This window comes from Furipterus horrens, unplaced genomic scaffold (assembly GCF_987537825.1).
Source record: "Furipterus horrens unplaced genomic scaffold, mFurHor1.1.pri manual_scaffold_9, whole genome shotgun sequence".
Taxonomy (NCBI): domain Eukaryota; kingdom Metazoa; phylum Chordata; class Mammalia; order Chiroptera; family Furipteridae; genus Furipterus; species Furipterus horrens.
The window spans coordinates 51,706,648-51,732,910 of record NW_028327179.1 but is presented as its reverse complement, the minus strand read 5'-3'; the positions used below and the strand labels follow the sequence as shown (position 1 = coordinate 51,732,910).

The window sequence follows — 26,263 nt, the reverse complement described above, 5'->3', positions numbered from 1 at the left end:
AAAAAGCTCTCTTCCCTTCCCACAGAGCTTGTTTTAGCATGTTACAGGTGAGCTTTCTCAGTTTGTTTTACACTTGCTTGGGTGAGGTGAACAGTCACTATAAAATCCATATAGCTACATTATAGAAAACGCAGAAAGAGAGAAACAACTTTAAAACAAAGCTCGTGTTTGGGGCACCTGCTCTATATCTTAATGGGCATGTTGAAGAACACTCTTGTGATCATGTGTAGAAAATAGGTTTGACTTCTGTTCTTTTACTACCAAATATTTTATCATACAATTTTCTCCTGTGTTATTAAGTAGTATTAAGTAATATTCATCAAATGGGCATACCATGGTTGTGTGTTCTTTTTTTAATCACCTTTCTTCTGTTATCGAGCATTTGAAATTTTGCAGTGAGCATATTTTGGGGGTGCGGTGGTGGGTGCCAGGTGCCAGGCTTAATTTCCTGAGGCTGTAATTTCTGAGTGAAAATGGATTGACATTCAATGATTACCCAGACTCTGTTCTCATGGAGACTGCTTCCTTCCACACTCTAAGGCAGGCAGGTCTCCTCCCTGTAATCCCAGACCTGACCTGCAGTCTGGAAGCCGGGCTTTACTCCATCCCCAGGCCTCACATTGCAGCACGAGCTCACTTTATACACCAGCCTCTTTAGCAAGAAACTTTCTGTAAAGATGTTTTTATTCAGAATTCTGTGCACAACATGATTACAACTCAGTAGACATAGCAGTTCATAAGAATGTACATTGAAAAAGTATAGGCCAAAAGAAAAAGTCCCTGTGGGGTGGGATTATAGGTCATTTCTCCTTTTTTGTTTGTAAGTTTGTGATGTTCTTTTATTTTCTTCATGATTAAAGAAAGAGGAAGAGTGTGATTTTAAATTGAGTTGAAGGAGTGGGTGAAACCAAGTCTTTTAAGAAGACCTCTGTAAGCACAGAACTGAATCTCTGTTAGTGCCTATCAAGAGAACATTCAGTGTGCTGGTCAAATTATAGGTGAAAAGGGAGAGAGAAGCTGGTCCCGGCACGGCCGTGGCCATGCCTGTCGGGGGGCTTGTGAGCCTCAGCTCTGTGCCGGTTGCAGGACTTGGACTTGCTCTGGGCCTGAGGAGGTATAGGGAATGGGGTGCAGCTTTCTGTGGGAGCTGCTTTGGCAGACACTGAGGGGCACCCAATGAGGCATCTCTTTGGGCAGGGGTGGGTTGTCCTGTGAAAATTTTTAACAGGAAGAGAAAATGAGTTATTCATAATGAAACTTATCCTGTGGCAGTTTGGCTAAAAAGTTTTTCTCCTATTACGAAAAAAGCTTTTACAGTTAATAGTGTGTTAGTCATTTTGTCCTGCCTGTTGGGGCTGCTCTTGTCTATACTGCAGCTAACACATTCTGAAAAGAATAACTCCAAGGTTTACACATTGATGCCCTGATAGCTTAGATTTTACAACAAATATGTAGAAATGAATGGTATTTGACTCAGGTTAGCATCTAGAGCTGTGCTGTCTAATATAGTAGCCACTAGTGACTTGTGGCTATTTACATTTAAACAAATTAAAACTTCAGTTCCTTGGGCACACAGACCACATTTCAAGTACTCCAAAGCCACATGTAGCTAGCAGCTACCATATTGGACAGGAGAAATGAAGTACATCTCTGCCATCACAGGAAGTTCTCTCAAGTAGCCTGTTCTAGAGGAAAAGATTCTTTTTTCTTTGCATGGTAACATGTGAAATAGTGGTCCAAAGAGTTTAAGAATAGTGTGTATCTTAAAGCTTTTTCTAAGCAAATTGGCAAGTTGCAAAAGATACCAAGTTGGAGTGGGATTGCCTCTTATCATTCTTTGCAAATGAAAACATTCTGGGCTCCACTTATTTAAAGAAATCTAGAATTGCTGTGAATGAACTAGTTCCTTTTAAATTAATGCCTGTTTATTTACATTTGCCAAGCTTACTTGAAATATGACACACTCACATGTACATTTAATGATTATTCTTGAGAAAAGCTGGCCTTCTTTGTTGCGTAGTGTTGAGCAGGTAGGTATCTGCTTCGTTGAACCTTCCTGGACCAACAGTGGGAAATGCAAATTTGGAACTTTCTTGACAGTGCCTGTTTTTCCCCTGTAGGAGAACTGCGGCACATCACCAAGCTGAAGCCCTGGAGCCTCTTTGATGTACTTGTGGAAAAGTATGGGTGGCCCCATGAAGATGCTGCACAGTTTACAGATTTCCTGATTCCGATGTTAGAAATGGTTCCAGAAAAACGAGCTTCAGCTGGCGAATGCCTTCGGCATCCGTGGCTGAATTCTTAGCAGATTCTACAAATACAGCATTCTGAGCTAGCAAATGTTTTCCAGTACATTGGACCTAAATGGTGACTCTCATTCTTTTAACAGGATTACAAGTGAGCTGGCTTCATCCTCAGACCTTTATTTTGCTTTGAGGTACTGTTGTTTGACATTTTGCTTTTGTGCACTGTGATCCTGGGGAAGGGTAGTCTTTTGTCTTCAGCTTAGCAGTTTACTGATCCACTTTCTTCTGGAAACAATAACACAGTCTCTAAGCATTGTTTCTTGTGTTGTGTGATATTCAAATGTCAGGGGTTTTTTTGAACGGAGAAAACTTTCCCCCTTGTGTTTGGCAGGTTTTGTAATTATTTATGAAGAAATATTTTAGCCTAATACTATATTATTTACAATCTTAAGAGACTATCAAGTTGGAACCAAGAAATAGCAAGGAAATGTACAATTTTATCTTCTGGCAAAGGGATATCATTCCTGTAATATAGTGTATGTAAATGCACCCTGTAAATGTTAATTTCCATTAAATATAGGATGGGAACTCCAATTTCAGAAAAGCTAACAAGTCTTGAGTGCTTTGTAGCCTAAGTTGTATGTAGCTCCAGGGAGTTGTACAAACTTTTCATTCCCTAACAGTCCTTTTTCATTGGATTTTAAACAAAGTGGCTCTGGGTTATGTCATTCCCTATATGGCACTTTAAAGAAAGAAAAGAACATATTTTTCATTCCTAAGTACGTATTATAGTTTGGCATTCCCCTTCTTATTTTTGCATATTTTGAAAGTACTTTTAAGGAAAAACAGCAATTTCTCGTTAAAAATGCGATGGCCCAGTACTTTGTGGTGTTGCCTCCTGCAGACAATGTAAGTTCAAGTCTACATAAATCAAACTGGACAAGAGAAATCTGTTCAGTGTGTGGAATGAAAAAATACCCATTTCTGGAAAATCTTGCTTCTGTTTGTCTAGAACCAAGGTATAGTATATAAAATTTGCAGTGCACACGGGCAGAACCCTAACACCTCAGAGGTAACAGTGATCCTATTCATTCTATAGGCATTTCTGTGTGTAACTACAGCCAATTTTACTAGCTTTTTGATTGTCTTCCCATTTACTGAAATTGAGAAAATGATTTCGCTTTGCAGGTTGCACACAATTTTATGCATTTCCTTAAAATTGTAGAATCCAGGACACAAATCATAGTAGGCGATACAATTTTAGAATGTAATACATAGAGGTATTATTTAGCCTTTTAGAAGTCAGTGGATTGACTGCCAGTTTTTTGTTTTTTTACATTTATTAAGGTGCCTCCTTTTTCTTGACTTTGTCCATTAACAATTTATCCATATGCCTTTGCAATAACTAGATTGTGAAAAGATAAGTCTTGTAACAACAATCCATTGTTTGAGGTGCTTGCGGTTGTTTTAAAAATTAAAGTGTTTTCAGGTTTTTTTTCCAGACATTGCCTTGCTCATTGGCCTATATTTGAATCAATAGACCCAACAAACATTTACTACCCATTTAGTGTAGTGTACCTAAAACTAAAGGAAATATCAACATTCCCATTGCAGGAAATGTAGTTCTATAACATGAGAATTAGGCTTTATACAAGGAAATCATTCATTGTTTTGTAAGGGTATAGAATATGATTATAGAGAAGATGCTGTAGTATAGATTTAATACCTAGAATTTCAGTGATCCTTTTTCATTTGTTTTATGAAAAACATTAATTACGCTTTGAGCACTGCAAAAAATTTTTTTGACAGTGTTCACCATGAGGGAACAAGACACATGATCCTCTTTGGAGTTAGCATTATATCACATATCACTGTGAGATGGAACATACCCTTCATTTATGAAATGTGCTTCTAAGTTTTTCTAATGAGGCTATAGGTCACTATGTGGGTTCTATGACAGATGGCAGCTCTCTATCATTTCCACTGGAACTATTCTTATAAGAGCCACAGAGTACATTTTTACCTTCTGTATAAGTCTCTAAGAATTTTTATCAGGGCTATAGCACAGTTGAATGAAATTTATCTAATGCAGTTTCAGCTGTTACAAAATTCAAAATCTAGTTTATTTTCTAAGGATCTGTGCTTTATGATAAAATAGCCTAAATAGCTTACAGTATAAAAAACAATTGTTCTAAAAGGAATATACATTTGTATTAGTGATATAGTTTTTAGCTGATTCTAGGTGGCTTAATGATAATGCATATAAGCTGAGAATTGCTGGTTATGAAAAACACTATAGCCCGCTCAGTAATTTTAGTTGAACGTTCTTTTTCTCTAGTCCATGTGAAGTCTTCATGGAAATGACAAGCGGTGGATCACAAATGTGATTATAGCTGGTTCAGAAGCTGGCTGTCTGGAAATTAGAACCGCACAAAGGCAGAGAAAAGATTGATATAAGAGCTTCAAAAATGCGTATTTTTTTTAGGCGAAAACTGATTTACTAACTTCTTCCTGTACCTGGATCATATGTAATTAGTTAAATGTAACTACTGATTTCTACTGGGGTAGAGAGCTTTAGTTTGTATCTATAGTTGAAATTAACTCTTAAAATTCCACTTTTTCCTTCCATGAATTTTCTTAACTTTAATGAAATTTTTGGTTAAGGACGGTATTATGGGGTCAAAGAATTTATTTAAGATTCTGCAGTTAACAGGAGAGATTCTGCATACAGTATTTATATAGTAGGCAAATCTGAGGAATTAAGAATCCTTTAAAGAGATGCATATTGATATTTCACTATGCTTAACTTTGTTGTACAGTGTTTGAAACTATCAGGATGCATGACATAAAGCCTTTTCTTGGACAAGTGTTTCTTTTGATAAAGTAGACTTTTGTTCGATAAAGGAAAGGATGGTAAAGTTGACCTAAATTCTTATGAAAACTTGAAGCTCATTAGGATTGATCCCTAAACATAGCTGTGCTAATATACTATTATAGACGGATTTTCAAAAGGAAATGGAACTTAAAAATGTAAAACATGACTTAAATTACTGCCAAATCTGTCATTTTAGTCTGTTGACTTTTTTTCTCCAGGGCACAAAATTTTTCTATACTGTGCTGAATCATGTCAAGTAATTGGATGAAAAAAAGTGTTGGCAAATAGTGCCATTACTATGTTATACTTAATCCTCCTGAGAAGTAGAGGACAAAAGAATAAGACTTTTTATTTTTCCAAAATAACTAGTATTTTATATTTTAGCAGTAAAATGTTCACTTGAGAGGCCATTTTCATTTCACTTGAGAGATCTAAGAATAATGCCTTTTCCCTTTGTACACTGAAAACAAATTTTAAAAATTTCCTGCTTTTTAAAATGTCATAGCTAGACAGTAAATGTTATTTGATTAATCAACAGGACATGTTTTAAACTGTACAGATTAAACAGTCCTGTGTGTTTAGACAAGTATTCCATATTGTCAGACACTTGCTGTAAATTATATATATCTTGCGTAATGCTTTAATGGTATGGGGTTCAGTTCGTATAAGGTCAGATGTACAGGGCCTTTACATGTTTCCTATGGCTCTTGCTCCTGCAGAAATAATGACAAGCAGGGGGACTACAGGATCAGTCCTTACTGCCTCCTGATCTTGCTACAGTCCAACTGAGGTAGTAGCTGCTAAAGAAAATGGAAGGCTCCTTATAAACTACATCTCAAAACAGAAAACATTTGTAAAAGCACTTACTTAAACATACCCCAATCTCAGAAGTTGTACAAGACAATTTGGTAAAACTGACATAATTGTGATTTATTAACATGAATTAAAATGCCCAACCAGTGCTTCAATGTGACAGTATAGTTAAAAAAAGAAATTAAAGGCCATATACTGTACTACTTTCACAAAGATCACACAGTTTTGCAAAGACTTGTAATATGTACAATGCTATATATCAAATGAGAAAAGCTGTACGCAATTATATATGCAAAAGAAATGCAGTATTTACAGTTTGTCAGGGGACATTAAAAATCTATAATTAAATTACATTTTGCTTGCAAATAACCGATAAAATGAGCCATGTTCACACCAAACTATAAAAATCTGTATTGCATTTTTTATATCTAAGATGCACTCACAGAACTGCTGAAGGAAAAAATGAAAATCCTCATAGTGCCATTGCTTAGCTCTGTACTTAATGCATATGTATAAAATAATATAGAAAACATTCACTAAATGAATTTAACTGCAACAATAAAATTTAAAAATCATGTAGTATTAAATTCTGCCAGAAAAACAGCTGGAATGTTCACTTACAAAATAAAGATACCTAATACTGGCTTAATAGCACATTTTTAAAGGAATTTTCAAAGCAAAAATGGGAAAGATACAATGAAAGAGCACTGGTGTTTGTTTTTGTTTGTTTTAATACAAAGTTTCATGTACAAGCTTTAAAAAGTACCTTAACAGGTACATATGAAATATACAGTTTATCTTACAGGAACATTTAAAAAAATGTTTTGGGGAGTCCATTCTAATGCCACCCTGAACCATGGTAATTGTTCTGAAATGTTGGTGGCACCTGTGCTCTGTGGATTGGAATCTGTCCAGGCACCGGAGATGCCTGCTGAGGTCCTTGAACCCCATGTGGCAGAGCCACAGAGCCAGGATGAGGACAGAACCCTGAAGCAGGTGTTGGAATACTGTTTGGTCCTTGGGGCTGGAGATGAGGACCTGCGACTGGTAATGGACAATGTGGCCCTGTTCCAGAAGGCTGGTGTTGGGTTCCCGGTCCCAACGTGGTGTGATGTGTAGCCTGTGAGGGATACGGTGGTACAGCTGGATGAGCACTTGAAGGAAAAAGTGGAGGTCCTTGATGAGGTGGATGGTGTAAGGCTTGAGCTGATGTGGTATGATGCCCAGAAGCCAAAACACTGGAAGGTGGAGGGGGTGGGGGTGGGGGTGGTGCTGAATTTACAACATGCTGGTGTTGTGCTTGTAGACCTTGGAGTCCTGTGGAAGGATGGGGTGGGGGGTGATGATGAGGGGCAGGACCAGGAGGTGGAGGGGGTGGGGGCAAATGGTGTCCAGCAGTTTGAGCATGAATATGTGACCCAGGGGTGACAGCATGAACAGGCCCTACTACATGTGCTACAGAGTGTTGCTGATGGGAACTCGGCTGTTGTATAAGGTGTGGTCCTGGAGCAGGCGGAGGTGGAGGAGGGGGTGGGACAACAGCAGCAGAAGTTGGATGGTGAATAGTAGGGTTTTGAGAAGGCAAAAAATGCCCTGGAGTGACATGGTGTCCTGGAACTGTTTGCTGGCTTGTGGTGCCAGGAAGTGCTTGATTTGGTCCTGATGTAAACACAGGTTGTTGGGAGAGACTACCTTTAAGCTGATTATAATTCTGAAAGTTTGCAGAGGGCTGCTGGTTTTGATAATAAGAGGAAGAAGGAGGTGGAGGGGGTGGAGGGGGTGGTGCTGTGTTGTTCAGACTTTGTTGGTTAAACTGACTGTATGTTGCCGAAGATTGTCCTGAGGGTGTCTGTGTAAATAATGCTCCAGAAGTTGCCTGCTGAGTGCTGGGTTGAAGGTTCTGTGCTGCTGGATAAAAGTTCCTCTGGGGCTCTCGCTGAGGTGTTCCAACCTGAGGTGACTGTGAATGGTGAGGCCTGTAGGGAGATCCTAACTGCTGTGAAGGAGGCTTTGGTGAAAGATAACCGTGCTGGACAGGCGTATGAGGCGTTGATGACTTTGGAGGATTTTCTACATGAGGTGATGGAGGACAGTGCATCTTCACTGGTACAGACGGCAGCTTTTGTGAAAGCTGCTCAGATGAATTACGAGCAAGTGGCTGAGGAGGATGATTCTTTGAAAGTGCCTGGGTGTTATTTAATAGCTGTTTTTGTTGGAGCTCTGTTTTCAGGTGAACACCATTCTCAGCTTCTGCCACAATACCTGTTGCCTCCCACTGGGAATCTGATTTTGTGAGTATTTTCCCATGTGGCTGAACAGGAATTACAGGTCCCGGTGAACCAGGCTATGAAAAGAAAAACAAATCAAATCATATAAACTATTCATATAAGTTTAAGAAACATTTTATATATATTGAGGCTTGTTAATTACAGAGGATTGGGATATTTAGTAATTCAAGAAGTTTTGGATAATAAATAAGCTTAAACTGAATTTTCCTGGTTTAATTTTTATTGAAGACAAGGAAATAATCTTTGAATTTAATCTGCTTTTCCCCTAAGAAATGAAACCTGTTTTTGAGCCTTACTGTGAAAGAACTCTAAGAACCATAAACACTTAGCAAGTTTCAATTCCGTGATTGAAATTTCTACATCCAATCTAATGATAAACTTGGTTGGAGTAAAGTTGTTCCCCTAAACCATTCTGGTTGTAACATCTTTCACACATTATAAATAATGTGCAAATAAAAATAATCCAAGTATAAGACTACTTAAACATATGATGCTCTTAAAGAAAAAGGAAATCAATCTCAGATTCCACATTAGATTACCACATCTTCATGATCCAGGATGGAGAAAGCATTTCTTTTAAACATTATCTGACCTTTCATTTTTAGAGAATTTCATGAAAAGTATGAATTTTCGAAATTGCAAAAGAATAGGGGTAGTGCTCTTGGAGGAAATGTAAGCTATTGAAGAGCATTTGGAGCACTAGGAAATTTAGTCAAATTTTAACAGGAAAAGTGTCTAGAAATCAAAAACTAGTATTTGACACAGCAAAGCAATCTGCGTGCATATAACCAAACCATCCACTTTTCTGAATGGCCATGTTCAAAGGTCAGTGTTATTACCTTGCTCACTTTTGAAGGGCTTTTACAAGTACTTTGAGAAATATCTGGGGATGGACATTCATCTGTAGTCATGGGATCTAGATTTTCAGGATCAGGATCTGTAAAGCAGAAGAAACGTATAGTAAGTGCAAATAAAGCACTGTGCATTCTGCTATTTCAAACCAACTTTTTATAAAGACCCTCTCTCATTTAAAAAGGTATTTAAAACCACAACCATGATAGGTCATCTGCTTACTGACCTTCCTTATATTCACTGAATGAAGGGCCTGGGCCCTTGGGTTGCAACTGGGGAATGTGATTTGAATGAGATGAAGGTGAAGACAGAACATGATTCGGTGAACATGGAACACATGGTGATTCTCCCCCTAGAGATGAAGCAGAAGCAGACCCAAAGAGAACATTAGAACTGCAAAGGACAAGGGTGCAGTGATTAGTTGTGTCCACTTCTTGGCAAAGGAACAAGCGAAGCTCACTCACCACTATCTTTATCTTTTCGGTGATCACTGAGAAGTAAAGCTCTCTGGTAACTCCTTTCTCTCACCTGCTCCACTGAAGTTGAGGCAGTCCTTTCAAGTAAAATCATATCGTTAATTCAGAGAAGCTACTGCTAGCTAGATTATTCTTCGTCCCTTGAAGTCAAAACATGTCCTTTCAGAGCAAGACTTTTGCTCTTTTGGGAGAACACTTTGGTTTTCAGCTTTGAAAACAGCCTCCACCCACCCCCAATAGCTTTCAAAACTGAGATTTTATCCTTATTTATTTGAAGTACTCAATCAGACTCCATTCCTTTGTCTTAATCAATTTCTTGGTGAACAGGAGGAGGGAGTTGGAGGGTAGTGTATTGACATTCAGAATGTCACTTCAAGTTACCAAATATACTCTACAAATTACCTTGTGTCTGGATTAGCAGGAAGCTCTCAGGGGCAAGGGAACCAAGGGGCAAAGTGAATGTGGTCTCCTGCCCTTTGCCAAGAGCCATCCTACATCTACCTGCTTCTACTGAAGAAACACTAGACTTGGTGGTTCTTTCAAGGTAACTGGTAAAGAAATTGCAAGGTATTGACTATGATAAAGGTTCTTTGCAGAGGAATATTTATGTGAAAAATGTGAAAACTATCAAGGAGTAAACACAATGGACCTTTAACAACACAGGCAAATATACAGGTGGAAGAGGATCTTTGAAAGTTATGTACACAGACTATTTGCTTAGCTTTAGAACAACAATATAACAAAACGTCGTTCTTTTCTGAATAGCATATTTCAAATCTTTACATAACAAGATTTTAATTATAAGGTATACTACTTATAGTTCTCAAATTAGCAGTTAGGTTTTTAAACAGGCTTACCACTGAACTTCTGGTTCATTCTTCTCAGTGGCAGAAACTTCCTTAACAAGACAGTTATTGCTGGTCTCTTCCAAAGAAACATTATAAACGGTGGCTGGTGTTGGTAAAGGTAGGCCAGCAGTGCTTTCTACCTGCTCCCCATTTTCACTCCTGTTGGCACACCCATCACCATTGTTGCTCATGTTTCCACTTGCGTGAGGTGATACACTAACCAATGGAAAGTGTTCTGTCTTAGAGCCACTTTTCCTAGCTTCACGTTGTCTTTTACGGTATTCTAATAGAGAAACCTTAAGAAAGATAAGGAAAAGCAAATCTTTTATTCTTGTTTTATATGTCAGAGTCAATTTATAAAGAAAATTACTACATTTACATTAGGTAAATTATGTTAAATAATTTGATTCTGAACAAATAATATTAATAATTATCAAATGCCTACTATATGCCAGGCATTGTATTTAATGATTTACATATATTATCTCATTTAATCCTCACAACAACCCTATGAAATAGGTATATCATCATCCCCATTTTACAGATGAGGAAATTGAGTAACTCACTCACTCAAGGTCACACAGCTGGTGAGTGTTGGAGCCGGGATTCGAACCTAGGTCTTACTTGAAAGCCCGTGCTCTTGCCACTATACTACATTGCTTCCCACAAAGTTGCCAACTGGACTCTGTTATAAAAATTAAAAGCACACATCACTAAAATTCTTTGACTTATAAAGCAATAAGCCTATTAAACAAATAAAATAAGTATTGTAGTTTCTCCCATTCCTCTGAAATAAGGCATTCTAATTGTCTTGCTATATGTGCCAAATGAATAATGGTGGTAAATCAGAGAATTATTTATATAATACTTATTCAAAATACAAGTAATACTGAGGAAAGAGGCATTTCTTCTATGCGCAAGGCTACCTGTTCTATCTAAAATAAAGGTAGTAACACGAGTAGTATACAACTTTATTTGGTAGGGAGGTGGTTATTTTCAAAAGTTACTCTTTTGATTAAAAAGTCATCCCGAGATTTCAATCTCTGAAACCATGCTCAGTGTAAGGATTTTCCACATGACTAGAGTGTTTTACTTCTCTGTAAATAATTTTCTGATTAACCGGACATTTATAAAAGATTTTAAAATGTACATATCAAAAATTCAACTTGAATAACTATATGAATGCCTTACATAATACATAACAGTAACTACTAGTTACCCTCAGGAGGAGTATGGAAAAAAACTATTAAAAGAACTATAAATCTTTAAATTTGTAACCTTTTTCTTTTGTGGTGGATTCTGGGGTGTGCAACTTCCGTCGATCAAATTGTCATTAACAGTCCGTCCGAAACCAGATACAAGCCCATCTTCTGAAGTACAAAACACCGGTGTTTCCATAAACATGCCTCTAGTATCATCCTGCATCAGGCACTTTGACTCACTTATTCGGAAGCCTCCTCCAACCTCCAACTGATGTGAGGGTGTCAGGTCCCTCAAGTTAGAGTTTACTGAGAAGTTAACTCCTGTTCTGTCAGGACTCTTTACCCAGGAAGAATATATTGTGCCCCGTCCAGAGTGAGTAGGTTCCAGTTGGCTATTAGAATCAGTCCTGTCGTGTGTAGGTGTTTCCATGCTTTTATGTAAGGCAGTTTGATCGACTGCATCAAGTCCCAGTTGAAGGTCTGAGACAGATTCCTTTTCTCCAGGGCACTGCCTGTTGACTTCAGTTCTACTCCTAGGGCTGGTATAACCAATAGTCTTTATTTCTTGCAGACCCAGTTCAGTTAAATTAGAATTTCTAAAAGGCCCCAATGTTAACATGGTTGAAGATCTGTCATATCCCTGTTTACAGAATTAAAAAACAAATTATACAATTAAATATATTGAGACTGATATTTAATAATTATTAAAGCAAAATAATGATATTAGGGGAAAGTTGCCAATTTAAATAACCTTTTTTGTATACTTGAATAACCCCTTACCTCTTGACTATAAGTGCGTCTCTTAATTTCTGGAGAACTTTCTGGGGAAGAAATATTCTATATAAAAAGAAATAATCACAATTGAAAATTAAAATATATAACTACATCCATGATACTTATAGAAAAGAAAACCTAAAATAAACTAGTACACAAATTTTGGTTTTAAACTTTGTTTTGTTTTATTTCCATTTCCCATAAGGTCATTTGCTTTAAGGTATCTGATACATAGTCATTTAGTCTGACCTCTTTATATCAATAAGATACACTCATTTTAGTAAAAATAATAAAAAAAGTTCAAATTTACATTAATCTTCTAATCTCAGTAAACTAGTTGTTAAAGGGGGAAAAATATAAGCTATTAAAGTAATCCCATCCCCATGAATTTTTTGTTTTTTTCATTTAAATTTCTCACCTCAAAGTGCATGGTATTTCCTGGTGTGCCAGGAGTTACTGGGGTAACTGGCGAATATATGGGCTTATAACCATTTCTACAAGTTTCATCATCTGATTTAATTCGTGGAGGAGTGGCAAATGATGGGTCCGTAGGAATAATATCTATGTGAGTTGGTGTAGCATACGGTGAAGGAGTAGGTGTGGAGGTTTCTGAGTAAGCAGAATCTAGCAACTGATAAAGTCTTCTTTTTTTTAGTGGTGTAGTTAAGTCTGTTGGGTGAAAGAATTTATAAGAAATGATACTGCTGGTATTTTCTATGAAGATCAAAACTTCAACGGTAGTAATAATGACAACTTACCCCCAAACAAGTTCAGGGTTTTTAAATAAATTACTAATATGAAGCAGTCTCTCCCCAACCCCGCTGCCCTGACTTAGTTAATTCACTACTAGCATGTATCATCTTGCCAAAAGGCTTACAGGCCTAAGGGTCTCTAAGAAATCTTAGAAGTAGAGATGTTTATTTAACTGATTTATAAGAGTGCTTTTTAAATGTTTGAAAAGCAGCCAACCCCAAAGTCAAACACAATCCAAAATATCAACCACTGGCCCCAACATATACTGCAAATTAAGGCTTCATGTCTTATCTTCATCCAAAAGGTTGGAGGACAAAATGAGAAAATATATTAAGTGCTTCTTTTGTAAAGTACATAATAACTAGAATATACCTGTTTATATAAAGTTATACACATCTGGCCATATTCTTCCCATTAAAACAATACTGAAAAAATGATACCTGGAAGGGAACAGCTTTCATTTAATAGTAGCGGACTTTTATTTTCACCATTGACTGTAGGACTTCTGGATCTTTCTTGACAGGATAAACTAAATCTATGTAAAACTGTTGAGTTTTCTTCTTCTAGAGCTTGTTTCAACCATCGCTGTAATACATTAAGCAATAAATGAACAGAAATCGGTTTGTCACTGTTTATATAGCCTATGAATGTAGAGCCGATTCCAAAAGCATTTCACTACCAGGAATTGGTAGTAAGCAATGAGATTGACATTTGGCTCATCACAGATTTTTATATCCAAAAAAAGTTTACCTTCTTGCATGAGCCAGAAATGTTTTCAGTAGGTTCTTTCCTTCTCCTTTTTTCGGAAAGGAATGGTGAAGTAAATCTAATATAGTGCTTAGGAGTAGAGTATACATGGGGGCTGTATGTGAGACCTGGTAGAGAATTGAGCTGTGTAGCTAACACTTCAGGATCTGTGGTTATGCGCAGAGGCCTTTCTGATAGGCTATCTGAAGGCTTTCCTGTCTTCTCATTCTTCTCACTTAACCACTCATTGACCAAGTGCTAGAGAAAAGAAAAATTTGGATCACTGTATATGTAATTACACAGATTCTCCTAATACACAATTTCAAACTGATGTATTGCCTAAAATGACATATTAACTTAATCAAACAATAAATTTAGGTTTGTTATTGCTTCTATTATGGGTATAAAATGTTCACCACTTTGTTAGAAAAATCTCATTTGGGGCAGTGCGTTTCTACTTGGCTGCACATTAGAATCTCCAGACGAAACCAGTGCACATACATTTATTTTTTTTAAAGGCTGTCAGCATTGACAATCACTATTGATTTAAAGGCCTCTGATCAGGAATTTAAATAAACTTATAGCACCACAATCATTTAGTCAGGTAATAATTAACAAGCAGGGATGATGTCATAATTGTAATCAAGAAAGTAGCCTCTTTTTTTAAATATGAGTTTTTCCATCCACTAATTAAAATTACAAAGAATAGTTTTGATCATTTTTTTTTCTTCCAAAAAAAAACTGTTAAGGCGGGTAATGGTTTGTTTGACAGGCTCTGTGATGCAGTAAGGAAAGCACAAACTTGAAACAGAACTGTGTTTAGATCTTATCTCTAACTAACCCTCTGACTCCCCATTAAAGTAGACTCCAGGGCTCATCCTAGATGTTTACTAATACTTCTCATGATTCCATAGTACCTACAAACTACTGAATTTGTTAAGAACAAAGACAAGATAAATTAAGTTTCAAAGTATTCTGATTTAGAAGTGTGTGAGAAGGATAAATTTATTTTCTATCCCTCTCTTCAAATTGCCTAAGGATTACCACTTTAGGATCTGTGCTGCACTCTATTCAAAAGTGGAGAAAAATATAAACTTCCTAAGGATGTTGTTATTTCTGTACTCAGGCTGGTTTTCAGTGAACAGTTTCCCATAACTGCTTCATTAAATTTAATGGTAGGCTTTCAAAGACTTTTTATTAATCATCTAAAATTATTTTTTCTTAAACATTTTCACATTCTCAGTATATTCTATGGAAATCCACAACTTCTTCACATTTAGTTCTTATACTTTGTGTATACTGTGTAATTTATTTAAAAAAGACCATAAAAAAGGATAACATCTAAAACCAGTTATTTCTGATAAGTGTAAATTTTGTACATAAGAGTAGGCAAAAATACTTGAAGAAATCCTGACTTGCAATAGTAAAAGCAAGTCTTGACAGACTCATTATCACTGTCTTCATAACAATGATGCAAACGTTTACATTAAACTGATTTTATAGTTTTACAATTCTTATTCTTAGCTAAAAAGTATAAAAACTATGCCTCTTATTCTGTTTTTTATGAGACGTCACAGATTTAACATAAGATAGCTGTTAGGAAACAGTTCTTAAGTTCCTTAAGAGTCATACCTTCTTTGTTTTGGGGTACTTTGTAGGACATTTATTAAGTGCTGGAACTTCAGATTCAGTAATTATCTCTGTAAGTGTAGTTTCAGTTTCTGGCTCTATTGCAAGTACAGTATTTTCAATATCATTTTGTTGTGAAGTAACTTCTATATCAGGAGAAGATGGCTGGATATCTGAGCACATGCTGACAGTTCTGTGTCTCCGACGCTGCTGTCCAATGTGAGTCCTACTGCGAGAAAAACTTTTTCTCTGTTTCGTTCTATTCACTTTGGCAGGAGTTGGCTTGCTAGCAGTTTCTTCTTTTGCTTGTTCCTAATTGAAAATACAACAGAACGGAACTTTTAATACTATACTTACACAAGTGAGAGGTTGAAATCTAATAGCACTCATCTATTTCAGAAGCAACTGACCCAAATTTCTTCATGAACTCCAATATATACTAAATTGATGTAATTGAAAAATTTCTTACTCTCAAAAACAAAACAAGTCTTACATCTCAAATCTAACTTCTCACAGGATTTGAAAAATGCTATTGAAAGCCTAACATCAACCCTGACCTCTGTGGCTCAGTTGGTTGGGATTGTCCTGCAAAGTGGAAGGAAGGTTGCAGGTTTGATTCCCAGTCAGGGTTCATGCAAGAGACAACTAACTGATCATGTTTCTCTCCCCCTCTTTCTCCCTGCCCAGCCCCCAAAAAATTAATAAAAATTTTTTAAAAGGCTAATATTAGATATTAAAAATGCTTTATAATTAAATCAGGTGTGGAAATTTTATTGGTGTTTAAAGGTTAAAACTGGACCTGAATAATAATACCTGAATAACTTCAGCATCATTAACAATCTGTGCATCTTTACATTCTGTTTTAACTTCAGTTTTGGCTGTGCTGATCCTTTCCAAAGCTTGTTCTCTTCTTTTCTCTCTTTTTTCCAATCTGGCAAAAGCTTGCAGAATTGCTTCCATTTTCCTTTCTTCTCTTGTCTATGAAATTTAAATTTTAAGTGACATAAATATCATTGTTCTGAAGTGAAATTCAAAAGTTAAAACGTTCATAGCAAATTTAGAAAATAATTTTTATGATATTGTTAGCAAAACATTTCTGCTGATAAGGGAAACACATTTATATTCATTTGAGGTATTTCAGAATCCCAAATACCTCCGTAAGCTCTGACATTACAAATATATTTCATGAAAGGAACATTTGGATGATTATAGGTAAAGCAAAATAAAACGCCTCAAGAAAAAAACAAAAAACCCTATACTGCTTTACCAAACTGAAAATTGTTTTTCTCAACAATACAAAAGTCTGCCTTTTTATTAAAGTTCCTATATTGAAAAGGTTAAATTCAAATAAACTTCAGAAGTGACTACATTAACATGTGGTAGCAAGATATTGTGGAGTAAAGTCCGAGCTTCAAATTATGACTCTACCAGTCACTATCTCTATGACCCTAGGCAACTTAACAACCTTAGTTAACCTTCTGAGCCTCTTATGTGAGTAATAATACTTACACTTCACTGAATTATTACTGTTTTCAAATAGAAAATGGCTCTTAAGTTTTTCAACAGTACTTGGAAAATAGGCACTTTATGTGTGTTAATTATTGCTTTTACTTTGGCTCTATTGCCCTCCATTATAGTTCTGATAAGGCATTCCTCTACCTTCTCTTTCTTTCTTATACTTGACAATTCAAGACATACTGACAAACAGCAAGAGTTCATTTGAGCATCAGGTCAGATCTCCTTGGAGAGAATATTAAAACTAAGACCCAGATACTTGGCCAGTGGGTCTGGCCAATGCTCCAGCTTTCAGCCAGAAACAGGAAGCAACTATCCAGCTCTCCACATCAAAGAACCTGGTCATGAGGCTCAGATCCCTTGTGTGTCCTCCTCTATTGTCATTGATGTGGGAGAGAAAGATCAGAAACTCAGGGTTCTAGCTACATGGTCTTTTCTGTGTTGGAGCTTTAATTCCAGTAATTAGAGAGTCAAGCATCAAACATGCTGGAACTTACTACTTACCCTTTTCTATATTTTTTCTTTGTTATGTTCAGTAAGGAAATAAAGTAGTATGCCAACAAAACAATGATATTGCCTCTTAAGTTTCTAGGTAGTTAAAACTGCCATACTGCAAACATGTCACTCACAAAATGTGTTATCTTCACCCTCTATTTTACAGGTAAGGAAACAGGTCCAAACAAAGAGGTAAGATTACTTGTTCATAGATACATACCTGCATCTTAAATAAATAGCATGGGTAAAAAAGAGGGGAGGGGGTTCTTTTTACTAGAAGTGGGAGTTTTAAAGTTGAATTTTTTTTCCTTAGAAAATTCCTCCCTGATCTTTTAAAATCACTTTACTCAATCCCCCTTTATCTTATGGCTTTATAAAAATCCCTGTCTCCACATACCAGGACTTTTCTAAAACCCTAAATTTAGAAATTGGGAGTAATTGAAAAAGATAATTTTCATAATTGTTTTACCTGTTCAGTGGGATAGATGGGGGGAGGAAAAGGTAAATGTTAATTATTATTGTGCTTATCTAAAAATTTTTCAAACATCTGGGAAAGTACTTTCTTCAAGAAGAAACAAACTTCAACTTGCCTTAGCAAGGATCATGTTATGTGTTAAAAAACACACACAAGCCAAGCACCTAATGAAGATGTTTTCTATATTATGGTTGTCCAGGATTTTCTAAGATTAATATGAATTTATGCTAAAAGAAGTTTCTTTGACATAGTCCAATATTCACTTGTTTTTGGATGGTGAATGTGAGGGGGTCAGAGATAAAATTATTTGGTATAAAGACAAAACTCATTCAATTAAAAACTGAGCCCTGGCTGGTGTGGTACAGTGGATTGAGTGTGGCCTGCGAACCAAAAGGTTGCTGGGTTTGATTCCCGTCAGGGCACATGCCAGGGTTGTAGGCCAGGTCCCCGGTTAGGGGCGTGCGAGAGGCAACCACTTAATGTTTCTCTCTTCTCTTCCTCCCTCCCCCTTTATGAAATAAATAAAATCTTTAAAAACAAAAAACTGAACTCCTGTATAAACAATACAACTAATTCACAGTCAAAGCAAAGCCCTTTATTTAGAGATGACTCAATCTTTTTGAGCTGATCAGGATCTTTAAAAGATAATATAGTTCTGTGCTGCTTCAGAAATCCAAGACCATGTGTATTAAGTGACTCACTCAACGGCAGTGCCATAATTATTATCCAAGTTTCCTGGCTCCTGATTTACTCTTCCCAATTAACAACCACTGACACTGCATAAAGCAAAATAAAGTGTAACCGTTTCTACATTTACTATAGACTAAACGGATATCCTAATAGTTTAACCAAGTTTCATCTTGAAACACAAATGTTGCAATTATATGATGCCTCATTTTCTACATGAGAAAAATCAGTGCACTTCTTTTATTTTAAATTCCTTAAGGTTGATGTCATTCAGCTTTCACCATTCCATCTACAGTACTGCATTCTTTGATATATAACCAGATATGCGGTATCTATTTAATGAGTGAAAATGTTCTACCCATGTAATAAATTTAACTGAAAAATAACAAATTTGTGCATAACTTGTGAAGTAATTACAGCTAACTGTTCAAGAGATTAGAGAAATTGGAAGTCCTAATTAAATCCAGCAGGCTGTCAATAGACCCTAACGTCTGTGCTTGATGTAGTTTAGATCATACTTGTCACAAAAGGCTACTACTAAGACCTGTATATTCTATAACCATGACTCATTTCAAATGATGTTTGTCCACACCTCAAAGTCATTACCTGTGAGTTGGACAATGAATAAACTCAGACATAGAATCAGTTAGGGTTGACTGTCAGGAATACTACAATATTTCTTGAAACACTGTTAATGCTGGAGTGTTGGGTGCTAAACTAAACTACAAGGGATGCTATTGAGATCTACCTACAAATTGTTTTTATGACATCATAGTTTCTAGTCAGACAAAAGCAAACATATAATAATATCCTATAAGCAAAAAAATCTGCTAAGTAACATTCCTTTATAGAATTTTATTTGAGGAAAATTTTGAGAATTTTTATTTCAACTCTGCTTCAATGTATAAACACACTGGAGCACAGATTTAACTTAATATCACATAATTTTATATTTGGAAAACACTGTGGAAATCGCCTAAGCCTCCTATTAAATGCGGTGAACCTAGTGTCCATATAGTTTAAAGGTTACATAATAAAGAACATGAATTAAAACTTTTTTTAATACTGAAGCTGAAAAAATACATTTTGCTCAGTAAAATTGTTATAATTCATCCCAATTAGAGGTATCTGGTAATTCGAAACTCAGTAAATGTAAGTTTATAAACTGTGGATGCTCCATACATAGTACTTTCACAGGAAATTTGCTAAAGAATTAAGAAGGAAAACGAAGACATCTAGGGACTTGTGATTTAATTTTTTACCTCATAATTGGGTAGGAAGAGGCTTTTCTTAAAAAGAGCAACAACAACAACAAAATTTGCCCTTTAAAGGAAAGGGAATGGACAGGGCCAACCTTCCATGTTACCCTACTCTATAGACTTGAAATAGAGACATCAAAAGATTTCCTTACTCAAGTAACTTTCCTTATCCTTTTGAATAAGAATTAGAGATTAATTTCTTAGAAATAGATAAGATCGGTTACCCATAAAATCATTCCAAAAGTGTGAGTATGGCTGATAATGGTACCTATATTTCTTCTTTACCACATGACAATTTAAGTTTATTGTTGTGGTAGTTTTTCCTATCTGATTTGCATATGTTATTCCCTGAACCCCATCCTCCATTAAAGCTGTTCCAGAACAGGGACCTTTGCCTTCTTTGTTCACCTAGTACAACAGACAGTGCTCAGCATGTAGGAAACACAAAATTTTGCTAAGTGAAAAGCATGTGTCACTGGTATTTGAAGGCATATAACTTTACCTAAACACGATTTTGGCAATCTTTATTACAGCTTAGCTGAAGCTAAATGTCCTCATTTTGTTTGAACAGAATACCTGTAAAAATAAGTTCCCTTTTGCTATTCAATACTACGACATCATTAATTACTCATCCTTAGAAATACAATTCCTAAACTACGATGAGAGAAAAAAGAACCTTAGAAAATTAAAATCAGTAATCAGCATCAACTTATAATCATACTATAAGGTAAGAAAAGTGAGACAGATAATATAATGTCATCAGATAACTTTTCTGGCAATAAATTCTAATTTTACTATTAAAATTTATTTTGCATCTGCTAGCATTCCTATAGGCATTAGAAATAGCATGCATCTATATACTGTTTTCTCAGTTTGTGTTCCATGGAATAAAAATCTGGGATGTCAAAGGTGTCACCACAGCCCTGACCCGTGTGGCTCGGTTGGGCATCGTCCCACAAAGCAAAAGGTCACTGACTTGATTCCTGGTCAGGGCACATGCCTGGGTTGCAGGTTTGATCCAGTGTCAGAATGCATAAGAGGCACAAGATCTATGTCTCTCCCATATGAATGTTTTGCTCCCTCTCTCTCTCCTTTACCCTCTCTCTAAAAATCAGTAAAATCTTTCAAAAAGAAAAAGGTGTCACTGCAAAAAAACAAGTTGCAAGCATATACAAGTTCAGGGAATGCTAACCATTTCTCAAGTTTGTAAAACATGTAATTAGGAATCTCAAAGTTGAGAACATGGTACGCCATTTACTAAACTCAACTGGCCACAGAGCTGTCTTTTTCACAAAACATCTTAAATTTGAGTTCTGTGGAATATTTTTAATGTGAAGGATGAGGGCTGACAAAATAGTGAGGAATCCTGCATCCTGGCAAGGCCTCCAGGGCACAACCTGAGCTAGAAGGAACTTTCATTTAGTTCAAATACCTGCCATAAAATATTTAGTAGGCTCATTTACTGATCATCTACTTGCCCCCGGGAACTGGGTCTATGACTGAAAAACTATAAATTCTTACTTTTATGTAGTTTATATGCTAGTGATACACAGTTAATTCTAGATCACCCTAGCTGCTTGATAAATTCAAGAATCTCATACCTAGGCGGTGACTATCCTTTCATATCTTTTGTTGTTTCTGCAATTTCTATCCTAAATCACCTCCCATGGACACCAATTTAGGCAATCTGACTATAATAATACATCAAACATTAACCAAGACTATATTCCCAAGATAGTGTTTCCATAAGGTTATGGAAAATTATTTTGAAAATGTAATATATTGAAGATATTTAAATAAAGATTAAAGATACTATAAAAAAGGTTCTTTTCATGCATTTTAAATGGGGGGGGGGACAAGCCGCCTTTTAAATTTATATCTTTCAAAGGTTTTATATTTTAATTTATCACGTTAATTCAACAAAATAAGGTGAGCTTCCCAGTTATCTAATCTAATCCCCTTCGGCATGCTCTCTTTACCTCTAATAAGATTATGACCACCTCACCTCACCTCACCTACCATGTACCTGGTGGGGGGCAGGTAGTCTACTCAGTAGTGGCCTAACTTTTGGACTCAGGTGAGTATAAACAGTGTACTGTATTTCAAATACAATAACTGAACTAGGCTAATTTAAGACTCTCCCAATTCCAACCCACTGCCTAAGAAGTATTTCCTACTAGCTAAAAAGGAAATATCCATAACCATCTATTCAGTTCCATACCCTTCAGCCAAAAGTTTGCTTTTATAAGCAAGTCACAACTTTTTAAGGGGCGGGGAGGCAAAATAAAATGGAGGAAAGGGAAAATGCTAATAAAAGAATAGCTTTCTACCTTGGCCATACAGTAAGACCTGAATAAATATTCTTTCATGAAGTCAACCAACCAACTTTGATCCATAGAACCTTCCCGTTCCCCCCAAAATACCAGCCTATCTCAGCCAAATATGATTTATCACATTTAACTACCCCAAGCTATTTCCCCTAGAGAAATAACCGTCCATTCAATTCCATACAGTTTAGCTATAAGCTAATCTGCACTTTAAACTCCACTCATACGGTCCATCATAAATACTACCTAATTTATGAAATGGTCTCTGATCCACCCAGCTATAAGGGATCACATTTCTATCTACCATACTTCTTGCTGCATTACAATTGTTTTTGTAAATGCCCATGAAGGCAGAGACAATTATTACCTTCCTTTCTCACCAAAAAGATCAAGTCAGCAATGAACATACATAAATCCACTGGTGCAATTTTTGGAGACTGAGCAAAATGCATATTAGGTTGTATATGAAATTGCCATCTGTGTAGGTAAAAATGGTCAAATGAATTTCATATGCTTCAAGCAATACTGCAAAATGACAGGCTTTAGTATATTTGATTTGGACACTGGTTATCTGTGAGGAGAATATGACCGACTCCTTTTGTATATCAATCTCAAGAACATACATGAGAACTAGTATTTCCTATTATACTCATAAGGATAGTGTCCTGTCACAGGAGAAAATTTAAATCAGTTTGACATAAGTTCCTAAGGAGTTAACCTTATCTTTCCAACCAGTGATGTTAACCTAATCAATATAAAAGGCAAAAACTAGAAAAATAAATGCTGGTTATTACTTATAAACTTTCAAAACCAACCATTTTGACCCTCACAAATACTAATATTTTGGCAAGGAGAAACAACTATACCAATTGCTTAAGAATCTTAGGATGCATACTTCTGCATTTTTATTCATGTGTATCTAAAAATTCTATAATTGAAATATCAAAGCAAATGTAGCAATTGGAAATAATAACATTGCAAGTGACTTTGAGGGCTTACAGGTGAAGAAGCCAAAGGTTTTTAAATATTTCATCTCCCTTTAAAATACCAGATAAATTCTAAACATTTACCCTTTTTTCAAATTTTCCACATTTTATCCCTATGAAAAATATCCAGCTGTACAGCCAGCTCAGATACACAATATTAAAGTATGCTACAATGGATATAAAAATTAAGTATTATTCTATATTAGAATCCTAACAGACAAAATCAGGACCAAAAATGGATTCCCAAGTAAGCCTTTTTGTCTGTCCAAAGGTCCACCATGTTAAACATCAGCAAAAAGGTATATCTATTTTCTTCTGGGATCTGAAAATGAGGATGGGCCACTACCTTTCTCAGCATTGATAGAAGAATATATTTCAAAAGTAGCCCCATAACCCTGACTGGTGTGGTTCCATGGTTGGGTGCTGTCCCATGAACCAAAAGGTTGTTGGTTCAATTCCTGGTCAGGGCACATACCTGGGTTGTGGGGGCATGTGAGAGGCAACCAACCAATGTTTCTTACTCTCACATTGATGTTTCCCTTTTCCTTCTACCTCTTTTCTACTCTAAGTAAATAAAATCTTACTTAAAAAAAAAAAAGAGGTAGTCCCATAGTCATATAAACTTTTAAACAGAATGCAATCAGAATAAAATTATTGTATGGGCACAGAATAAACGTCCAGGTTTTTAAAACTTCATATTTTTCAAAGCAATTGTTATGGCCCTTAAAATCACTTGTAAGTTTCCTTCTACCAGACATGTGCCTCACACAGAAACCAGTGATACCCTAAATTGGTATTCTGAAAGTTCCTGCATCTCTAGCTGGTGTGGCTCAGTGGATTGAGTGCTGGCCTGCAAACCAAAGGGTGGCCAGTTTGATTCCTAGTCAGGGCACATGCCTGGGTTGCCAGCCATGTCCTCACTTGGGGGCGTGTCAGAGGCAACCACACATTAATGTTTCTCTCCCTCTCTTTCTCTTTCTCTAAAAATAAATAAAATCTTTAAAAATAAAATAAAATAAAAAATTCCTTCAGAATTAGTGCAAGTACAAGGCTGTGTCAATTGTGGAATGAATACTCCAATGTGAAAATCTGGTCAAGAAAGGGTAATCTGGGTAGATACAGGTAATTTAGATATAACTGAATCTTGCTAAATGTTCAATGTATTCCTTTGGATAGAGGAAGAACTTTTATTTATTTTTAAAATAACCTCCAATATTTTCTCCTATATTTGTTTTTATTTTCTCCTATCTCTATCTGAAATTCTGAAGCTATAAAACAATTCTGCATTTCTTTCACAATTTTGAACATCAACAATGAATCATTACAAGAGAAATGATCATCAAGGCAATAAAACAAAAGACTTACATTAAGTAGGCCTATAATGAATAATTCCAAAGATCCTACCCCTAAGTGTTTGACCTGAGATTCCATGGAATACAGCATGAAAATCACTAAAACAGTAAATAAGAGAGCATATAAAAGGGACTGTAGAAAACCCATACTAAGATCATTGGTTGTGTAAAGTAATTTTCAACTCTTGGGGCAAACTATACAACAATACTTTCTTAAGTGGCCTAAACATTGTATCAGTTGCTAAATTAGCATGGAGAGCAAGAAAATATCTTTTCCTAGTTTTTATACAGATAAAATATTTGCAAATGTAGTACAAGGATATTAAACTTATTTTATGAAAGCCTTATTATATGATAGCAGTATGAGATACAGAAAATAGTGGCTCCCGAACAGTGGAGTATTTTTTTTGCGCAAACCATTTATTTGATGCTATTATAGCTTTAAATTTTCATTTTTGTTTTACATTAAATTATGAAGAGAAAGGATACATTTAGCTAATAAAAGACATTTCGCAACAGTAATTCTGGCATTAAAATTTATTAACAGTTCTCAGCTTCATAAATGTTAAAAAATAACTTCTTAAATGTCATACATTCTAAAATGTCTAATGAACATACAGTAAAAATACAAAATATTAGTGGAGTAACTTGAGTGGTAATGACAAAGCTAAACAAATGTTCAGTGGCATATGATGTTCACTAACTTCAAAAAAAGAACAGTGAGAACAGTGTAAAAGTCCTCTTAAAGGCAACAACAATTACTGAGAACAGCTGTCACTAAGCCCACGTTACGGCATGAAGCATCTACTAGCTTCCCAACTTACCATCTTCCTTTTCCTTTCTGCAATCTGCTCCTCTGATTCCATTTCCACTTCATTGCTAATGGGAGTTTTTTCCTCTATATCATCAATAAAATCTGGTTCCTGAAAGATTGAAATGATTGCTTTATAGAAACTACTACTATACATACAACTAAGGCACTAAACTATTTTAAAGGTTTTTAAACCACAACTATTTAAACATTTAAAAATCATAAGCCTACTTAAATCCATTTCAGAAATTTGAAACTGGTTTCCAAATTCAAGAAATTTTTCAAAATCAAATAATTTTGCTATTTAAAGTTCTAGTCAATAATGTTCTTATCTATAGGGCCTACAAGGTCAAATATGTTAGGATAGCCTTATGCTTATATTCTTCCAAAAAAAATAAACATAAATTATTTCACAAAACCCAGTATCTACAAATACCAAGTGCTCTATAAATTTTCAATTTAAAACTTTTAAGGAAAATTATTCCTGGGGATGGCTAAAACGTTACTTAATTTTTACATTTAAATGGTCCCTCTTTTCGTTTCTTTAGAGGGTATACAATAATATGTTTCCTGGAAGGGTAAAAGTATAGGTCAAATTCTTTCCCCACAATTATCCTGTGTTTTTAAGAAAATTTTCTCTCAAAAATCTTGTCTGTCCCTGATTTACTATGCCCCAAATGCTAAAGAAAGAAAAATTTTATGGTTTAAGATGTTAAATAAGAACACTTACTATAATTACAAGGACAGTTCAATCTGAAAGAATTTTTTAAATTACTCAGTCTCAGAAATATCATATTCAGTTCTCTAAGGATTTTCTGGGTGAGTAGTGTCTTAGTAGTTTAATAAATATTGT

The 26,263-nt window shown here is 35.8% G+C and overlaps 2 protein-coding genes across 6 annotated transcripts in view; one reads left to right on the top strand and one right to left on the bottom strand.

Annotated features, from left to right (window-relative positions):
• The window catches only part of SRPK2 (SRSF protein kinase 2), a 279,766-nt gene extending 277,204 nt beyond the window's left edge, over positions 1-2,562 (top strand). For all 3 annotated transcript variants that reach the window (XM_090287321.1, XM_090287322.1, XM_090287320.1), the window contains one exon: positions 2,121-2,562. In XM_090287321.1, the coding sequence (XP_090143447.1) occupies positions 2,121-2,305 (185 nt within the window). In that variant the 3' untranslated portion in view covers positions 2,306-2,562. The remainder of the gene's footprint in view (positions 1-2,120) is intronic.
• Positions 2,563-6,645: 4,083 nt separating this feature from the next.
• KMT2E (lysine methyltransferase 2E (inactive)) overlaps positions 6,646-26,263 on the bottom strand; it is a 99,985-nt gene continuing 80,367 nt past the window's right edge. For 2 of the 3 annotated variants that reach the window (XM_090287316.1, XM_090287317.1), the window contains 13 exons: positions 25,424-25,522; positions 16,317-16,481; positions 15,507-15,815; positions 13,878-14,132; positions 13,568-13,712; positions 12,793-13,043; positions 12,381-12,437; positions 11,677-12,240; positions 10,408-10,694; positions 9,539-9,627; positions 9,301-9,426; positions 9,062-9,159; positions 6,646-8,278 (listed from right to left, as the gene is read on the bottom strand). In XM_090287316.1, coding sequence (XP_090143442.1) covers positions 6,773-8,278; positions 9,062-9,159; positions 9,301-9,426; positions 9,539-9,627; positions 10,408-10,694; positions 11,677-12,240; positions 12,381-12,437; positions 12,793-13,043; positions 13,568-13,712; positions 13,878-14,132; positions 15,507-15,815; positions 16,317-16,481; positions 25,424-25,522 — 3,951 coding nt within the window. In that variant the 3' untranslated portion in view covers positions 6,646-6,772. The remainder of the gene's footprint in view (positions 8,279-9,061; positions 9,160-9,300; positions 9,427-9,538; positions 9,628-10,407; positions 10,695-11,676; positions 12,241-12,380; positions 12,438-12,792; positions 13,044-13,567; positions 13,713-13,877; positions 14,133-15,506; positions 15,816-16,316; positions 16,482-25,423; positions 25,523-26,263) is intronic. The other variant, XM_090287318.1, reaches the window with a different exon arrangement.